The 19347-nt window shown below is 40.8% G+C and overlaps 1 protein-coding gene and 2 pseudogenes across 1 annotated transcript; 2 read left to right on the forward strand and 1 right to left on the reverse strand.

Moving 5' to 3' along the window:
• The first annotated feature begins 11771 nt into the window (after positions 1-11771).
• On the forward strand, positions 11772-13119 carry LOC117721940 (mothers against decapentaplegic homolog 2 pseudogene; annotated as a pseudogene).
• A 608-nt stretch (positions 13120-13727) lies between these two features.
• LOC117721742 (large ribosomal subunit protein uL1 pseudogene) lies at positions 13728-14098 on the forward strand (annotated as a pseudogene).
• Positions 14099-16640: 2542 nt separating this feature from the next.
• LOC117721743 (dynein regulatory complex protein 9) lies at positions 16641-17376 on the reverse strand. Its single transcript, XM_034520537.2, has one exon. The coding sequence runs from the start codon at positions 17330-17332 to the stop codon at positions 16778-16780; it is 555 nt and encodes a 184-aa protein (XP_034376428.2). The 5' UTR covers positions 17333-17376; the 3' UTR covers positions 16641-16777.
• Positions 17377-19347: the final 1971 nt, after the last annotated feature.

Raw genomic sequence — 19347 nt, forward strand, 5'->3', positions numbered from 1 at the left:
AACTAAAGTAATTAATTTTAAATTTCTTACAACGGAAAAGTAAGTACTTTTCAGCAATAATATTTTGAACATTTATAATGAATTAAGCACTACAGTGGCATAAAACCTACCTTAAGAAATATAACAGATGCTTCCCTTCCGCCGCTCGCCCCTCCTGCAGTCTGAGGCCTGCGGGTAAGTGCACCCAGGAGCCCCCCAGACACATTCTGGGGGATCCATAGAACCCATAGCCAGTGCTAGCACGCCCCCTCCGCCGCTCGCCCCTCCTGCAGTCTGAGGCCTGCGAGTGAGTGCACCCAGGAGCCCCCCAGACACATTCTGGGGGATCCATAGAACCCATAGCCAGCGCTAGCATGCCCCTTCCGCCGCTCGCCCCTCCTGCAGTCTGAGGCCTGCGAGTGAGTGCACCTAGGAGCCCCCCAGACACATTCTGGGGGATCCATAGAACCCATAGCCAGCGCTAGCACGCCCCTTCCGCCGCTCGCCCCTCCTGCAGTCTGAGGCCTGCAGGTAAGTGCACCCAGGAGCCCCCCAGACACATTCTGGGGGATCCATAGAACCCATAGCCAGCGCTAGCACGCTCCTTCTGCTGCTCGCCCCCCCTCCGGTCTGAGGCCTGCAGGGTCTGAGTCCCAGACCAGACCTCTACCAGGTCTGCAGTTGTGTGGACCCCGGATTCCACCTGAGACATACTGGAAGGTCCGCTCAACCCAGAGCCACAGAGGAACAACTGAACTCAGAGTGTCAGACAACATACCCTGAGATATCCAAGAGGAGACACTGCACCCAGAACAGCAGACATCTAGCTGGACTGCTACATTGGAGGCACCATATCCTGAGGCATCCTAGAGATACCACTGTAATCAGGGCAGCTGGAAAAAATCACAAAGACATCTGGACTCCTAGAAGACCAAACAAAAGCGAGACAACTGGAAAGACAGGCTTCAATCAGAGACAGAAGTACAGGTAGCATTAGAATTAACCAGATGGCAAAAGGCAGGCGCAAGAACGTAAGCAACAGAAACCAAAGTTACATGGCATCATCAGAACCCAGCTCCCCCATCATAGCAAGCCCTGAACACCCCATCACACCAGAAAAGCAGGATTCAGAATTAAAATCACTTCTCATGATGATGATAGAGGACTTTAAGAAAGACATAAATAACACTCTCAAAGAACAGATAGAAAACCTTAGAGAGGAAACACAAAAATCCCTTAAGGAATTACAAGAAAATGCAACCAAACGGGAGAAGGAATTAAACAAAACCATGCAGGATCTAAAAACGGAAGTAGAAACAATAAAGAAATCACAAAGGGAGAACACCCTGGAGATAGAAAACTTAAAAAAACGATCAGGAGTCATAGATACAAGTATTACCAACAGAATACAAGAGATGGAAGAGAGAATCTCATGTGCAGAAGATACCATGGAAAACATTGACACAACTGTCAAAGAAAATGCAAAATACAAAAAGCTACTAACCCAAAATATACAAGAAATCCAAGACACAATGAGAAGGCCAAACCTAAGGATAATAGGAATAGATGAGGGGGAAGACTCCCAACTTAAAGGACCAGTAAATATTCTCAACAAAATTATAGAGGAAAATTTCCCTAACCTAAAGAAAGAGATGTCCATAAATATACAAGAAGCCTACAGAACTCCAAATAGTTTAGACCAGAAAAGAAATACTTCCCGCCACATAATAGTCAAAACATCAAATGTACAAAACAAAGAAAAAATACTAAAAGCAGTAAGGGAAAAAGGCAAAGTAACATACAAAGGCAGACCTATAAGAATTACACCAGACTTCTCACCAGAGACCATAAAAGCCAGAAGATCCTGGACTGATATCATACAGACCCTAAAAGAACATAAATGTCAGCCCAGACTACTATACCCAGCAAAACTGTCAATCATTATTGATGGAGAAACCAAAATATTCCATGACAAATCCAAATTTACACAGTATCTCAACACAAACCCAGCACTTCAAAGGATAATTGGTGGAAAACTCCATCACAAGGAGGGAAACTACAACCTGGAAAAAGCAGGAAAGTAATCTTCCAAAAACCGTAAAAGAAGGTAGCTACACAAACATATCTCCACTGCCAATAACAAAAATAACAGGAAACAACACTCATTTTTCCTTAATATCTCTTAATATCAATGGACTCAATTCTCCAGTAAAAAGACATAGACTATCAGACTGGATACGTAAACAGGACCCAACATTTTGCTGCATTCAGGAAACGCACCTCTGTGGAAAGGACAGACACTACCTCAGAGTAAAAGGTTGGAAAACAATCTTCCAAGCAAATGGTCCCAAGAAACAAGCTGGAGTAGCGATTCTAATATCAAATAAAATCAGTTTTCACCCAGAAGTAATCAAAAAAAGATAAAGAAGGACACTTCATATTCATCAAAGAAAAAATGTACCAAGAGGAACTCGCAATTCTCAACATCTATGCCCCAAATGTAAGGGCACCCACATACATAAAAGACACTTTACTAAAACTTAAAGCATACATTGCACCCTACACAATAATAGTGGGAGATTTCAACACCCCACTCTCACCTATGGACAGATCATGGAAACAGAAACTAAATCGAGACACAATGAAACTAACAGAAGTTATGAACCAATTGGACTTAACTGACATCTATAGAACATTTCATCCTAAAACAAAAGAATACACCTTCTTCTCAGCACCTCATGGTACCTTCTCGAAAATAGACCATATAATTGGTCACAAAACAGGCCTCAACAGATACAAAAAGATTGAAATAATCCCCAGCACCTTATCAGACCACCATGGATTAAGACTTGTCTTTGACATGGACAAAAACATCAGAAAACTGACATACACTTGGCAACTGAACAATGCTCTACTCAATGATAACTTGGTCAAGGAAGAAATTAAGAAAGAAATTAAAGACTTTTTAGATTTAAATGAAAATGAGGACACATCATATCAAAACATGTGGGACTCATTGAAAGCAGTACTAAGAGGAAAAATCATAGCTCTAAGTGCTCACAAAAAGAAAGTGGAAAGAGCATACATCAACAACTTGACAGCAAACCTGAAAGCATTAGAACAAAAAGAAGCTAGTATACCCAAGAGGAGTAAACGGCAGGAAATAGTCAAACTCAGGGCTAAAATCAACCAAGTCGAAACAAAAAGAACTATACAAAATATCAACAAAACCAGGAGCTGGTTCTTTGAGAAAATCAACAAGATAGACAAACCCTTAGCCAGACTAACCAAAGGGCGCAGAGACAACAATCAAATTAATAAAATCAGAACTGAAAAGGGAGACATAACAACAGAAACAGAGGAAATTTAAAAAATTATCAGATCCTACTACAAAGGCCTATACTCAACAAAATTGGAAAATCTGGAGGAAATGGACAATTTTCTAGATAGATACCAGGTACCAAAGTTAAACGAGGAGCAGATAAACCACCTAAACAGTCCCATAATGCCTAAAGAAATAGACACAGTCATTAAAAATCTTCCCACCAAAAAATGTCCGGGGCCAGATGGTTTCAGTGCAGAATTCTTTCAGACCTTTAAGGAAGACCTAATACCAATCCTCTTCAAGTTATTCCATCGAATAGAAACAGAAGGAACACTACCCAATTCATTCTATGAAGCTACCATTACACTCATACCTAAACTACAGAAAGACCCAACAAAGAAAGAGAACTACAGACCAATCTCTCTTATGAATATTGATGCAAAAATACTCAATAAAATTCTCGCAAACCGAATCCAACAACACATCAAAACAATTATCCATCAAGATCAAGTAGGCTTTATCCCAGGAATGCAGGGATGGTTCAATATTCGGAAATCCATCAATGTAATCCACTACATAAATAAACTCAAAGAGAAAAACCGCATGGTCATATCACTAGATGCTGAGAAAGCATTTGACAAAATTCAACATCCCTTCATGTTAAAAGTCTTGGAAAGATCAGGAATACAAGGTCCATATCTAAACATAGTAAAAGCAATATACAGCAAGCCAGTAGCCAACATCAAACTAAATGGAGAGAAACTTGAAGCAATCCCACTAAGATCAGGGACTAGGCAAGGCTGCCCACTCTCACCTTACCTATTCAATACAGTACTGGAAGTCTTAGCTAGAGCAATTAGACAACAAAAGGAAGTCAAAGGCATACAGATAGGAAAGGAAGCAGTCAAAATTTCACTATTTGCAGATGATATGATAGTATACTTAAGTGAACCTAAAACTTCCACCAGAGAACTCCTAAACCTGATAAACAACTTTAGCAATGTGGCTGGATATAAAATCAACTCAAACAAATCAGTAGCCTTCCTCTACTCAAAGGATAAACAGGCAGAGAAAGAAATCAGGGAAATGACACCCTTCACAATAGCCACGAATAAAATAAATTATCTTGGAGTGACTCTAACAAAGCAAGTGAAAGATCTGTATGACAAGAACTTCAAGTCTCTCAAGAAAGAAATTGAAGAACATCTCAGAAGATGGAAAGATCTCCCATGCTCCTGGATTGGCAGGATTATTTTAGTAAAAATGGCTATCCTGCCAAAAGCAATCTACAGATTCAATGCAATACCCATCAAAATTCCAAATCAATTCTTCATAGAGATAGAAAGAGCAATTTACAAATTCATTTGGAATAACAAAAAACCTAGGATAGCGAGAATTATTCTCAACAATAAAAGAACCTCTGGGGGAATCACCATTCCGGACCTCAAACTGTACTACAGAGCAGTAGTGATAAAAACTGCTTGGTATTGGTACAGAGACAGAAAGGACAATCAATGGAACAGAATTGAAGACCCAGAAATGAACCCGCATACCTATGGTCACTTGATATTTGACAAGGGAGCTAAATTCATCCAGTGGAAAAAGGACAGCATTTTCAACAAGTGGTGCTGGCTCATCTGGAGGTCAACATGTAGAAGAATGCAAATTAATCCATTCTTATCTCCTTGCACAAAGCTCAACTCCAAGTGGATAAAGGACCTTCACATAAAGCCAGGTACACTGAAAATATTAGAAGAGAAGTTGGGGAAGACCCTCGAATACCTAGGCACAGGGGAAAAGTTCCTGAACAGAACACCAATGGCTTATGCTCTAAGATCAAGAATCGACAAATGGGACCTCATCAAATTGCAAAGCTTCTGTAAGGCAAAGGACACTGTCAACAAGACAAAACGGCAACCAACAGATTGGGAAAAGATCATTACCAATCCTACATCTGATAGGGGGCTAATATCTAATATTTACAAAGAACTCAAGAAATTAGACGCCAAACAACAAAATAACCCCATTAAAAAATGGGCTACAGAGCTAAACAAAGAATTCTCAACTGAGGAAACTCGAATGGCCGAGAAGCACCTTAAGAAATGCACAACATCCTTAGTCATCAGGGAAATGCAAATCAAAACAACACTGAGATACCACCTCACACCAGTCAGAATGGCTAAGATCAAAAACTCAGGTGATAGTAGATGCTGGCGAGGATGTGAAGAAAGAGGAACACTCCTGCATTGTTGGTGGGGTTGCAAGCTGGTACAACCACTTTGGAAGTCAGTCTGGCGGTTCCTCAGAAAATTGGACATAGCACTACCTGAGGACCCAGCTATACCACTTCTGGGTATATACCCAGAAAATGCCTCAACAAATAACAAAGACATATGCTCCACTATGTTCATAGCAGCCCTATTTATAATAGCCAGAAGCTGGAAAGAACCCAGATGCCCTTCAACAGAGGAATGGATACAAAAAATGTGGTACATTTACACAATGGAATATTACTCTGCTATTAAAAATAATGAATTCGAGAAATTCTTAGGTAAATGGATGGATCTAGAAAATATCATGCTGAGTGAGGTAACACAATCACAAAAGAACACACATGGTATTTACTCACTGATAAGCAGAGATTAGCCCAAAAGTTTGAAACAACAAAGATTCAACTACCAGACGACAGGAAGTTCATGAAGAAGAAAGAACAAGTGAGGATGCCTAGGTCTTTCTTAGAAGGAGTAACTAAATAACCAAGGGAGCAAATATGGAGACAAAGTGTGGGTCAGAATCTGAAGGGGGAGTTGTAGGGAAACCATTGTGTCTGGGTATTCATTCCATAGGCAGTCACCAAAAATAGACGCTGATAGGGATGTCAGGATGGGAAAGCTGACAGCAGCCTGATAAGGTCTCTCAGAGTCGGACATACCCAGAGACAGATACCCACAGCTATCCATTAATCTGATCAAAGTTCCCAATGGAGGAGTTAGAGAGTAAATTGAAGGAACCGTGAACCATAAGGGCTGGTGGCCCTGTGAGGAGAGCAAGAATACCAACCAGCCAGAGCTCCCCAGGGTCTAAACCACCAGCCCAGGAGCACATAGGGAGAGACACATGACTCCAGCTGTATATGTAGGGGAGGATGGCCCTGTTGGGCATAGGTGGGAGACAAGATCATTGGTACCCTGAAGGCTGAGCACTGAGGGGGGGGGGAATCTGAGGGTGGGGAGGGAGGCTGGGGGTAGGTGGGTAAACACCTTCATAGAGGCAGGAAGAGGGGGGATGGGATAAGGGGTTCCTGGGTGGTGGGGGAAATATGGTAAGGGGATAAAATTTGAAATGTAAATATTATATCCAATAAAAGAGGGGAAAAATAGAAAAGCGGTTAGAACCAACATTCTTAATAAAATGTCAGCCCTCTTTAAAAAAAAAAAAAAACTATCTTGATACTAAAATTTGTTTTGAGAATTGTATATTGCAGAATGATCAGCCTTGGTGTATCTACTCAACAAGCAAGCTGGGCAGACCTGCTCAAACCTCTGAGGTCCGTGAATTCCATCTGGAGGCAGCGAAGACACAGCATCAGAGGATTGTCAACTTGCTCTCCCCCCCCCCACTCCTCTTCTAATATCTCAACGCCCATAATCAGCTTGAAGAAGCTAATGATGAGTCAGCGCCCCTATTCCCTGGGCATGGGGACTAAGGTGGTAAATGTTGGGCTGTCTCCCTAGGGAAAAGTAGTGGTTTTGTCGGAATAGAGAGGATTGGCTAGGGTTTATTGCATAGCCATAACCTATTAGTAGAAATCTGGATAATTAATATCAAGATGAAGATATAAATTCTTAAATGGCACCAATTTACTTTGTTTACAAATTTTAAGGTTTTCATTGCCATGAGCTTCTTAGTGATATAAGAGTGAGATGAATATTGTTACTCTCATAGGCATTGTACCAGTATAACACACTTAGGAATACAAAGCTTAGACCCAGTCCTTCTTTAACTTTTTTAACTGATTTGAGATGGTCAGCCTGTGAGTTAAGGGACTATAGCAAATTCATGACTTGGAGTTTATTATAAGGGTGTTCTCTATGTTTTATTTAGAAATAGCTGAGTGGAGTTAACAGGCAACAGTCCAGATTACCTTACATGGATAGCTGGTTTTCAAAACATCAGAAATCCTTAGAATTGACATGACAAACATTTCAGTATTAATGTTCATTTTCATTAGAGATCTGTCTGCTCCGGACAGCTTCCTATGTTAAATTCTAAGAAGAAATTGAGCATCCTTGGAGTTACTCCAGTTGTGGTGAGACAGCCACTAGGCAAGAATTGCCAGTTTCCTTCTACAGACAAATTACTGTCCAGAAAAGGACACACTTGCAGAATAGTCGACTGATTATATCTGCCTAGACAGAGTAGTCAGCCCTTAATAATTCTGCAGCACTAAGGTCTGTCAGATGATCCTGGGCCAGAAGGCAGAAGAACAGATGCTCCAACGTTTTGAAGTAGAGCGAGTGTCCAGGTGTTCAGAGGTCTCTATAAATTGGCTAAGTTTTAGAAGCAATGCTTTGTGCTTCCCACAATTATAGTCAACTCAGTCATTCTGGATTTCTGATGGGGTTGAAAACTTATAGCTATTTACTTTGAGAGAAAAGATCTGAGTGTATGGTCATCAGCTGACATTCATCCTAAAGCCAAGGAAAAAGCCAGGTTCAGAACTAAGTGTTTTAGTTAGGAGAGATGACAGAGGTGCTGGTTAGTCAACAAAAGGATGGACTGGGTATTAGGACTATCTTGTACCTCACTGGTACAATTAGGCATAATTATGCTCTAATTGTATTTTGAGAGAAAAGTTTCCTTTTAACAGGAAGGGTGATGTGTAGGAGGAGCTAAGGTGGGAGGAGTACTGAGAGGAAGAAGGAGTAAGAAGAAGGAGTAAGAAGAGGAGAAGAAGAAGGAGAGGAGAAGCTAGGTGATGAAAGAGAGATAGAGGGGGGAGACAGGGAAGCAGATGTTCATGTATCTCCACCAGTCAAAGATAGTTGATATATCTAGGTTGGGTAGTGGGTTACACCTCTGATTGAACAATACCAAACTTATAAAGCCTATGATTAACATTTCTTAAAAAAATGTATAAATGCAAAAAGAAAAAGGGGGCATGGGATAGGGGTTTTCTAAGGGGGGGAATGGGGAAACGGGATGGTATCTGAAGTGTAAATGAAAGATCTAATAAAAAAATGTAAATAAAAAAACAAAGAAAGCAATTGATGAGGAACTGTGGGAGGAAGACTGGGAAGAGTGGAAGCTCATGGAATTTAAATTAAATAAATAAATATGGAAGAAAAATAAAGGTATAAAATCAAAAAAAAAAAAAAAAAAAAAGAAATATAACAGATTATAGCCCCTGCTTTCAGTGAACTTAAGGGAAAAAAGAAAACAGAAAAGAGGATTTTAAAAAAGAATAAATTAAAAAAAAAACTTGCTGTCTTTGAGTATATGAGCACCCAGAGTCTGGAAAGAACTGGAAAAGTTCCTTGTGATGCATGATGGGTCACTTGGAATAGCCAGAGGATAGGTCTTTTTGTAGAAACCTATACTTGATAGGAAAGAATGTAGAGATGAGGACGGGAAGTTAGTTTCCTATGGGTAGGAAAAGAGAGAGCCATAGTGGTGACTGGAGTCCTAGGTGAGGTCACAACATCAAGGATCCTGAAAATGTTCAAGGCACACTAAGCAACACAGTCAACTTCTAGAAGCTCTTAAACAGAGACTGGCACTGTTAGATTTGGGTTTTTAATTTATTATAACTATTAATGTGTACACTTGTATATATTAGTAAGTTTTTCTGTAAGATTTTCATACGTGCGTGCAGCATGTTTTGGTCATACCTGCTCTGTTTTGGTCACACCTACCCACTATGTTCTTTTGGTCTCTCCTCCTTCCCTTCCTCTCTGTTCCCTGAGCCTTCCCTAGTAGCCAGTTGCCTTACTATTTTGCTATTTTCATACAGTCTTTTAAACAGTTACTCTGGCTTCACTATGAGATAAAATATACAATTCTTGTCTTGTGCATCTAGTACATTGTTCTTACCATCATGATTTCTACCTCAGACATTCACAAACATGAGGCTATGGGGGCCATGCTCATCCGTGCCACTACATCTGGCTCCAAAGGAATGAAGCAGACAAAGACTCTCTCTCTCTCTCTCTCTCTCTCTCTCTCTCTCTCTCTCTCTCTCTCTCTCTCTCTCTCACACACACACACACACATCAGTACTGTTCAGCCAGAAGGAACATTTTCATTTTAAAAAACAGTGGCCTGAGTGTCATGTGGAGAATAGATTACATGAGAACAGACCTAGAAAATGTTTCAGCTTTTGGCAGAGATGGATAAAACAAAGATTTCATTTTACAGCAATGCTCACAAGTTTCTTCCAATAACTATTCTGTGGGCATTATACCAGTGGACACATCCTTACCATTTGCCTTTCCTGCTTCTTGTCTATTCCATGGAAGAGGCACCCGTGGGCCTTTGTAAATCAGCTGTAACCTTCACAGATGCAGTGGGAACCGTAGCTTAGTGAATGTGGTCCCATGTGCTTACACACACACACACACACACACACTCTCACAGTATGATAATTTGCCTTTAGGTATACATGTGTAATGATAAGTAGTGCAAATCTTATTACTTATGCACAGGTGTAATGGTAGAAAGTATACTTTGATTTTTTCCCCTGGCATATTGGTATACATGTTCGTGTCTGCCTGGCATTGATGTAAGTGCAGACTCACTAAGAGAGCATCCAGTTCAATTCCTAGCTGCACAGTAGGACTAGGCAGTCCACTATTTTAAAGCAGCACTTTCTTTTATTGGCCACCTTTGTAGCTTACGGTCTGTCTTCTACTGATACATTTCATTAAAATTTTAACACTGGACTATAAAACCACTTCCTTTTTTTATACACAGGAAAATAATTGAAGACAAAAAAGTGTAACTCATTTTTAAAAGCCTTTCACTTAAAAAAAAATGCTCTGTCTTGCTTCTTTGACATGACGATAAAGACCTAGGTCTTTTGCTGCCTTATTTTTGAGATACATTTTCACACTGTAGCCCAGGCTAGCTTTAAAATTGTGGATCCTGCTTTAGCCTTCCAAGTGCTGGGATTACAGGCCAGAACCATTACACCTGGCTTCTATCATGTCATTTCATCAGCGTGACAGGAAAGGGACCTAGCTATCAGTCTCCCCTTTCCAGCTTGCTTCCAACAGCAAATGGATCAATTCTCATCGTCTGTTTGGCCACCCTCCATCCCCTCCTCATTTCCAGTGAGAAAATTAATTCTTTAAAGGAGAAATTAAATACTGAACTGTCCATATGACTCCCCCCTCCTTGAACATAAAAGTCTATATAAAGGACAGTCTTGCAAGCCCTGCCCAGCTCAGCCTGGTAGCTCTGACCTCAAGGTTTGTGTAGCAGAAGGGCCTGTGAGCCAAGTTATAGGCAAGTGGTACTTTGCTTCCACCTTTTTCTTTTCTTTTTCCCCTGTAGCCTAACAGTTGCAGGTTCCAAAACACTGTGTTTATTCACAAACAAGTTAGTGGCTGAAACTGCAGGCCTCATCCTCTGTGTGGGAAAGTTGCTTCACAGAGAACACCTCCAGTAGATAGGCATGGCCCCCAGTTGAGGGATTGGGCCACCTAAGAATCTCAAAATTTTCAACTCGGAATTATTCCTGTCTAAAGGAAAGACAGGGACAAAAAAAAAAAAATAGACTAGAGACTGACTGAAGGAAAGGCCTCCTCACTTAGGGCTCTATCCTGTCTGTAGACACCGAACCCTGACACTATTGCTGTTGCCAAGAAGAGCTTTCTTACAGGAGCCTGGTATAGTTGCCTACTGAGAGGCTCTGCCAGCACCTGACCGATGCAGATGTGGATGCTCGCAGCCAGCCATCAGACTGAGCTTGGGGACCCCAATGAAAGAGCTAGGAGAAGGACTGAACGAGCGGAAGGGGGTTGAAACCCCATAGAAAGAATAACAATATCAACCAATCAGACCCCCCCAGAGCTCCTAGGGACTAAACCACCAACCAAAGAGTACACATGGAGGGACCCATGGCTCCAGCTGCATATGTAGCAGAGATGGCCGTATCTGGCATCATTGGGAGAGGAGGACCTTGGTCCTGTAGAGGATTGATGCGCCCAGCGTAGGGGGATGCTAGAGCAGTGAGGCGGGAGTGGGCGGGTGGGTAGAGGAGCACCCTCATAGAGGCAAAGAGGTGGCGTGCGGGGTGGGTTTCAGAGGGGAAACCGGGAAGGGGGATATCATTTGAAATGTAAACAAATAAAATGATTAATAAAAAAAAGAAGCCTGCTAATTGATTGCACACTTCAGACTTAGTTTTCACAATTGATGCTTGGATTAGTGTTTCTGAGTGTGGATTGTTACTCTCAGTAAGAAAATGTCGTCCAGCTTGCCGTTTGCTCTGGCAGTGGTGAAGAGACTTTTGGGAAGGAAAGAAATCCTCTGGAAGGTCTGGAGGAGCAGGTGGCAGAGAGCAGAATGGACAGGAGGAACAGTACAGAAAAGCAGTGAAAAGTTTGGCGATCGAGCTTAAGGAACAGGATGGTCCGGTGAGCTTGAGGAAGCAAGAAATCACCACTCAGAATGCAGTACTACGTGTGTGAGCATACTGAGACTTGCTCTTGAAATCTGGGGACTGAATACACCGAATCCTGTAGATCAGTGGGATGCAACAGGCATTTGGAGTTTCTCTGAATAAACCAGCTATCTTGATGCTTAGCTTCAGGTTTTACATGGGCAAGGGGTACCACGTGTTACATATTGCTGGTTATGGCGCTGGCCGGACCTTCACAGTCATTATAAGCTCAAGGCAATTGCAAACTGCGAGTGTTGCTTTTAATCTGAGAAAAAGGGTAAAGTACGCGTAAATCCTGTTCACTACCAGGGAGTTGAGACACCAGTTTTGCCTTCAGGATTCATGTCTTAGCATACAGATATTCTAAGAGAACTGCCACCTCTGGATGGTGGTGCTCATTCCATTCTAGAAAACACTAATTTCCGATCAGGAGCTGATGAGCCCAGAGTAATTACATCCCAGAAACCTCACCACCTGGATATAGGTGTAGATGGAGAAATGAGGGAGCAACAGTTGAAGCACGATAAGGACACAGACTTTTCTCCAGATGTACTCTTAATCACAGTTTGGATTTGCTGCCAGTTAACTGGAACCTGCATTTTGCTGTTTAATGGTGTATTATGAACTAACCCAGAGGGTTGGGGAGATTATCCATTCATTGTAGCTCTCAGTCACTGCTGCGGCTTGCTTTCCAGCCTTAACCAAAATGCTACTGTAGAAGTGACAAGGAGGCCTCTAGGAAGGAAAGTGCACTTGTAGTTACATAGCTGGGGAAGTCATTACAGACTGCTTAAGTGCCAGTGCAGTCCTTGTGGAGAGTCAACTGAAATACAGCCCCAAGATGTGGTTGGCACAATGCGACAGTGTGTAGAGTTCTACCAGGCTGTTACCTGAAGATCTTCAATAACCAAGAATTCGCCCTTTGTCTGGTGAAGTCTGTTAACCAGGGTTTTGAAGCCATTTATCAGCTAACTTAAATGTGCATGGTAAAAGAATGAGTTTTGTGAAAGGGCGGGGAGCAGAAAATCAGAGGCAGGTAAGAAGTACTCCTTGCTGGATTGAACTTCATACGAATGGTCCTCTTCAGTAGTTGGACAAAATACTAACTCAGATGGGATTCCTATCAGTGGGATGCTGGAGCATGTCATAAAGTTTACCAGCAGTCAAAAACATTGAAAGATTTCATCTAACAACTCTTCCACTGTAGTATTTGTGTATGACCCCCAAGGACTGTTTGCTATCCAAAAATTCCAGTGAAAATAGCACTTGAGGTCTCATTAGTTAAAGTACCTTGTGGAATCTGGTTCCTATATTTGATTATTAGGTAGAAAAATTTAGTGGCTAGAAATGCCCTCCCCTAAGAGGGAAGGGAAGACCTAAAGAATTAATGATGTCTTGTTGGGCATAAGACAGTGTCCCAAAGGTTATTAATAACAGTAATAGTTATGTGTGCAGGTAATGTATCAAGACCCAGTATTTCAGGATTACACTAATTGTATACATTTTTTAGTTTACATAAATGAGGTCTGTGTGCTGTTTCTTGACCTGGGCAAGTCTTTATAAAGAGTCAGTAACTAATCTGTTATTCCCACTGCTCCATGATTCTTGTGCCTTTCAATATATATCAAGATTTTCGAATTGCTTTTCCGGTTTCCACAGCAGGAGCAGCCATGAGCAGTAAAGTCTCATGAACACCCTGTACTAAGTGGCAATGGAAGTCTCTACAGGAACGAGTGCAACCACCACAGTTTTCTGGAAATGGTGGAGATGCTTAAGAAGCTTAATAAGAACAAGAAGTTAGCCAAATAGCTGGCCAGGAAGTATGCGGTTTTGGCTTCTAAGTCTCTGATTAAGCAGATTTCATGTATCCTAGGCCCAGGCCTAAACAAGGCTGGCAAATTCCCCTCTCTTTTGACACACAATGAAAATATGGTGACCAACGTGGATGAGGTTCCAGATGAAGACAATGTCTTGGCTGGTTGTTGCTGTCGGCCACATGAAGATGACCAATGATGAGTTGTCTACAACATCCACGTGGCTGTCAATTTCTTGGTGTCAAGAAAAACTGGCAAAACATCTAGGCTTTGTAAGCCAAGAGCACCATGGGCAAGCTCCAGTGTTTACATTAGGATGCTCCAATAAATCTCAGTGCTAAATAAGTAAGTAAATAAATAAATAAGATTTTGTATTATTCTTTAGAAGCAGGTTTTCCTTATAGAAACTATTTTTTTTCTGCCTTTTACCAAAAATAAACAAACTCTTGGCATAAGAAAAATAGACTTACTTGGAAATCTTTAACTTGAATGTGTCCTATGGATCTTAGAAGTCAATCTTCCTGTGCTTGTTTATTTCCTGATTAACTATATTAGAAGGAGACCGTACTTGAAAAATTCTGGGCTTTTCATCCCATTTCTGTTCCAGTACAAACAATACATTATGATGTGACTGTGGTAAATGGTTGCATTTCATGGCTGCTGTGGTAGTCGATCTTGAGTCCAGTAAGGTTTGTTGTAAATAAGTTCCTTTCTCCAAAATATTAAAAGCTATAAATAAGCATTAAAGTCTTGTGGTTTGTGGGGTTGATTACTCAATTACTATTTGTTAACATTACCTTATGCTTCAAACTAGCAAGTGAAATTCTCTTTAGACAAGCCTCTATATGCATATGCTCAATATCTAAATAGCCTTAAAAGGACTGAGCATTTAGACACTTACTAAATCCCAAGCACTGTTTTCAAATGTTGCAGTGGACAAGGAATAAACCTGTCTGCTCTTATCTTTCCATTTGAGGAAAAAGTATTACACAGAAAACCAAGTCAACAACAACAACAAATACTTGATACCATCCTATGCACAGAATTAAAGTATGCTCATGTTCTTGAGAGTGTGAAGAGAGACTGCTCTATGGAATGATATTCATGTTGAATTATACATTTCTTGTTTATTTTATACCTGCAACTGGTATTGAATTTAGGCCAGAGAAAAATGCATGACCATGACAAAGAAACTCGAGAAAGTAATGATTGCAAACCTCCAGAGAACTCTTCACAGCACTAGAAATACTGCTACGTCTTCTAGTCAGGTTTCCTCCAGTTCTAAGTAAAGCTCTGTGTCTTTCTCTCGCCATCTACTGAGAGTTCTGATCCTTACTTCATTAAAAAAAAAAAAATAAATGTAATTAGAAGCAGTTTTTCTTATTCATCACAAATCTTCCCAAGTCTATTTATGCTACCTTTCCTTTCAATGGAAGATAGACTTTCTGGAATCCTGCATTTGGCATTGTCTTACTTCTGCACTATGTTCATAACCACCTGACTTTCTCTAAGACAGTAGAGTACAACTGAAGCTGTGTGTCTGCCTTTTGTCCTGTTCTCCCATCACCCATCATTCCATCCTGTTAGAGTATATGAACTCTACTTCATATGCTATGTAGAAACCCCAATATTTTCTATAAGGATGCTGAGGTTCAATGTGATTCAGCCTCAGCACATTTATTTCAGCTCTTCCTCTGTCCCTCTTTCTACTTCACACTTGGTTCTGAAGCTCAGCATAGCACAGTCTTCTTTACTTCTGACTTCATCTTCCCTGACCTAGCTTCCTCGAGGTAGCCTAGACATCACTCCCTCTCTGCTATGTTGTGGTTTTTACTCACATGTTACTCCTGAGATGTTCCCTATATTTTATTCCAACTATTACCTCAATTACCTGTTACTATTGGTCTCACTGGTGGTTTTAGTATCTTAGTCAGGGTTCTTTTGAGTAACAGAGCTTATGAAATCTCTCTCTCTCTCTCTCTCTCTCTCTCTCTCTCTCTCTCTCTTTCTCACTCTACAAACACACACACACGAGGTTTCTTAGAATAGTTTACAGGTGGTGGTGCAGCTAATCTAATACAGCTGCCTATGTAAGAAGGTTCAAGAACTCATCATGTTCAGTGCCTGAAGCAGGATATCTCCAATATATGCCATAATTTTTTTTAAAAAGGCTGTAATCTAATGCTAGTGAAGGAATAGACTTCCTAGTGAGTGCAGGAGGAAGCATCAAAAATAGAGAGACTCCCTCTTCCATGTCCTTTATGGAGGTAGCAATTGATGCAGAGGGATGCTACTTAATGACCTGCTTCTGCCTTTTTCAGTCTGCTTTCTTAAATGTTCCACACTACCACATGCTTAAGGTTGGTTCTGCCAACAATGAGATCTGAGTCCTACATCAATCACTAATTTAGGAAATGCACTATAAACTTGCCTACCGGCAAATCTCTTTTTTATTGAAGCATTTTAAGATTATTTTTGTATTGGATATTTTATTTGCAATACATATGTCATCTCTTTCCCCATTTCCCCTCTTCTGAAACCCCCTACCCCATCCCCCCACCTCCTTTATGCTTTTATTATTTTTTTTTGACAGGCAAGAGGCAACGTTTATTAGTGCGTGCACATGATGCTAGGTGATGATAACCTTATACTTGTCACTGAATAATTCACTTTTGCTTATAATAGTTTCTCACTTTAATCATATGGCATAAAGTCAGAATCAGATGTGTCAGGAGTTTTTAATACTTCACTATAAGCTAATGAACTGCTTTCTGGTGAGAGAAAATAAGAATGTTCACAAAGCTACTCAACATGCCCCCCACCCCCCAGTCTGGTCTGAGGAGGCCCTACAGCCCTGTGATAGCCCTCACTGGGGTTTGGAAACTAGAATAACAGGCAAAGCAAAATCCCAGATGTCTCTGTGAGCCTGGTGGTGGGTGCTGTGGCAGCATCACACGTGTCTCGAGCAAGGCCTGAGAAGGAACAGCAGACACATTACTTCTTGCCTCTCCGCTTCTCCTTCTCCTTGCCTTTCGAATCTTTGCTGTCATCTTTGTCTTTCTTGGGCATTTTGAAATTTCCGACTTCCTTCCGGACCACTGTGCCTCGCCACCAGGCCTGGAGCTTCACAATGCTCCTCAGTTCGAGGTCATCCTGCTCCAACTTCTTCCTGGTCTTCTCCTTTTCTATCCGGTCCTCAATAATGACCTGTTCATATTCCTGGATCATCTTTGCCAGGTCTTGAAGGTGTGCTAGGTCACTGGCCTTGGCGGCCTTGAGAGCATTTAACTCATTCTGCTTTGCTTCTGTGTCTTTATCAAATTTCTCCATCCAGAACTCTAGCTTCTCCTCAAGTTTCTGCTGCTGATTTTTAAGGAACATTTCAATCTCCGTGTGAACCCGGTTCTCCTCTTCAGTTTTCATCCTCAGTTTCTCAATCTCCTCCAGCAAGAGTTCTTCTGCCCGGTTACATTTCTTCTGGGTCTGGGCAATCTGCAGCTCAGTATTTCTTTTCATATAAAGATTCTCCAAGTTGGTTTTCGCCTTCATCCCTTGTAACTGATCCCTGAGGTGTGCAATGTAATCATTCCCGTTCTGTAGAGATAAGACCAGGTTTCTGAACTAAAACTTCATTGAACTTAATCATCAACAGGCAACTGGAGGTGTCCTTCTCCTAGCACACTAAGGGAAATATATCTCCTTTATGCTTTTATATTATTTTAATTACACGCATGTATTAAGGTCAGTTCTAGGTTGAGGGTCTAGCAATACAATAGATGCAAATAGTCAAGGAACAAACAATACAGTAAACACAAATAGTCAAAGAAAAAGAAAGGCATTAAGCCTAATTATGTGAATACTCCTGTGATCACTTTTTCTAAGAGCATATCAGGATGACCAAAGTATCTGAGCCTACTTCCCTGTCCTAGTCCAAGGTCATTTTCATGTCTGAAGCCTACTTCCTTGTTCTAGCCTAAAATTTAGATTCCTGTCTGAGATTGCTTCTTTGTTGTTGCCTAAGATTTAGATTTATACCTGAAATTACTTTTTTGTTCTAGCCTAATGTCAGATTCCTGCCTGCAGCCTACTTCCTTGTTTTTGGCCAATTTCATATTCCTGCCAAGCAGCCCATTTCCTTGTCCTTGGCACATGTGAGATTCTTGACAAGGAGCCCCCAAAACTCTCTGCCTCTTCCCCTTTTTTATTTCAGGAACAATACTGAGCCTATCTTAGGTCATTCTGACAAGAATGCCTTCCTTACCTGTCATGGAATATGCATTATCAAAAGCAATGCACTTATGTCTTAGGTTGGTAAGGCTCTGTGCAGAGTCTTACCCATCCTTGGCTTGCCAGCCTGTTAAATTAATAAATCTGTCTGGGAGTCCATTATCAGTTTCAAGTCATGTACTTTGGCTGCCAGCCTGTTGTAGTTAGAGACAAGCTTGAACAGGAGCCTACAGGCAAATCTTATGGAGACATTTTCTCCTTGAGCATTCCTCTTTCCAAATGATTCTAGCAAGTGTAAAGCTGGCAATAAGCTAACCAGAACACTAGCTCAGTTTTCTCTGTAGTATTTACTATCTTTTGAAATACCAGTTGTATTATTTATCTATATACTGCATAGTCTGTGCTTCTATATTCCACTATAGTATAAAATATTTGCAAACGGGAATTTTTGTTAATAGACAGTTGTTTTGTGATTGTCTTTTACTTCATCTACACAACATAGAACAAATTTCACGTATGGAATCTTACTAAAGGCTTGTTGAATGGACTGAGTGAGTAAAAGACAAAAATCATAGGAAAGAACTTATCATTCTTAAAGAAGGACTCATAAAATCTCCTATGTGGGGGAAAGTTCATACTTTAGGAGACCAGAGCAAGCTACTGTGGTTGAAGTGGGATGAAAGAGAAGGTGCATGTGGTCCATGATGCCCCCTCTAAAAGATAAAACAACCAGAAAACTGACAGCTATTCTACTTTGTCCTTGAGTGCATCCTTCTGAATCCTGTTGCTTTTTTTGCATGAGGCACCATAGGCTCACCACATCAAGTACTAAACAAACAGCACATCTCAACTGGAGCAGTTTGGTAACTCTATAGACACTTGGCTGCATAATGTTCCTTATAAAAACTGCTCAGGACCACAACAGGACCTTGACTGCTGAGAACCACTCTCTTTTTAGACCTCAGTTTTCTCTGCTTATTGCACTCTTCTGAGAATTCAGCCAGTTTTTGAAAAATATTAAATCATTTTTTGTAATACAAAATACAGCCAGTATAGAAACTCTTATTCTTGTTTTTAACACAACTTTATTTGAGAGAGATTTAGTATTGGACTTTCCACCTTCCTCTCTGCAATTAATCAGGTTGTACATTTTCACACAAAAGGGACTTCACTCAAATAGAGGGATAACTCCAAGAATCCACTGGAGCTTGTTAGGAACTCTGAGTGATTCAAGTGCTATTCACCAGAGTTGTATGGAAGGAAGCAGGAAGCATTTGGGTTACTATAAACCCAAATAAACCAGTTTGATATTCAAAACAGTAACCTGGCCATAATAA

The sequence above is a fragment of the Arvicanthis niloticus genome, chromosome 16, assembly GCF_011762505.2.
Source record: "Arvicanthis niloticus isolate mArvNil1 chromosome 16, mArvNil1.pat.X, whole genome shotgun sequence".
Classification (NCBI taxonomy): domain Eukaryota; kingdom Metazoa; phylum Chordata; class Mammalia; order Rodentia; family Muridae; genus Arvicanthis; species Arvicanthis niloticus.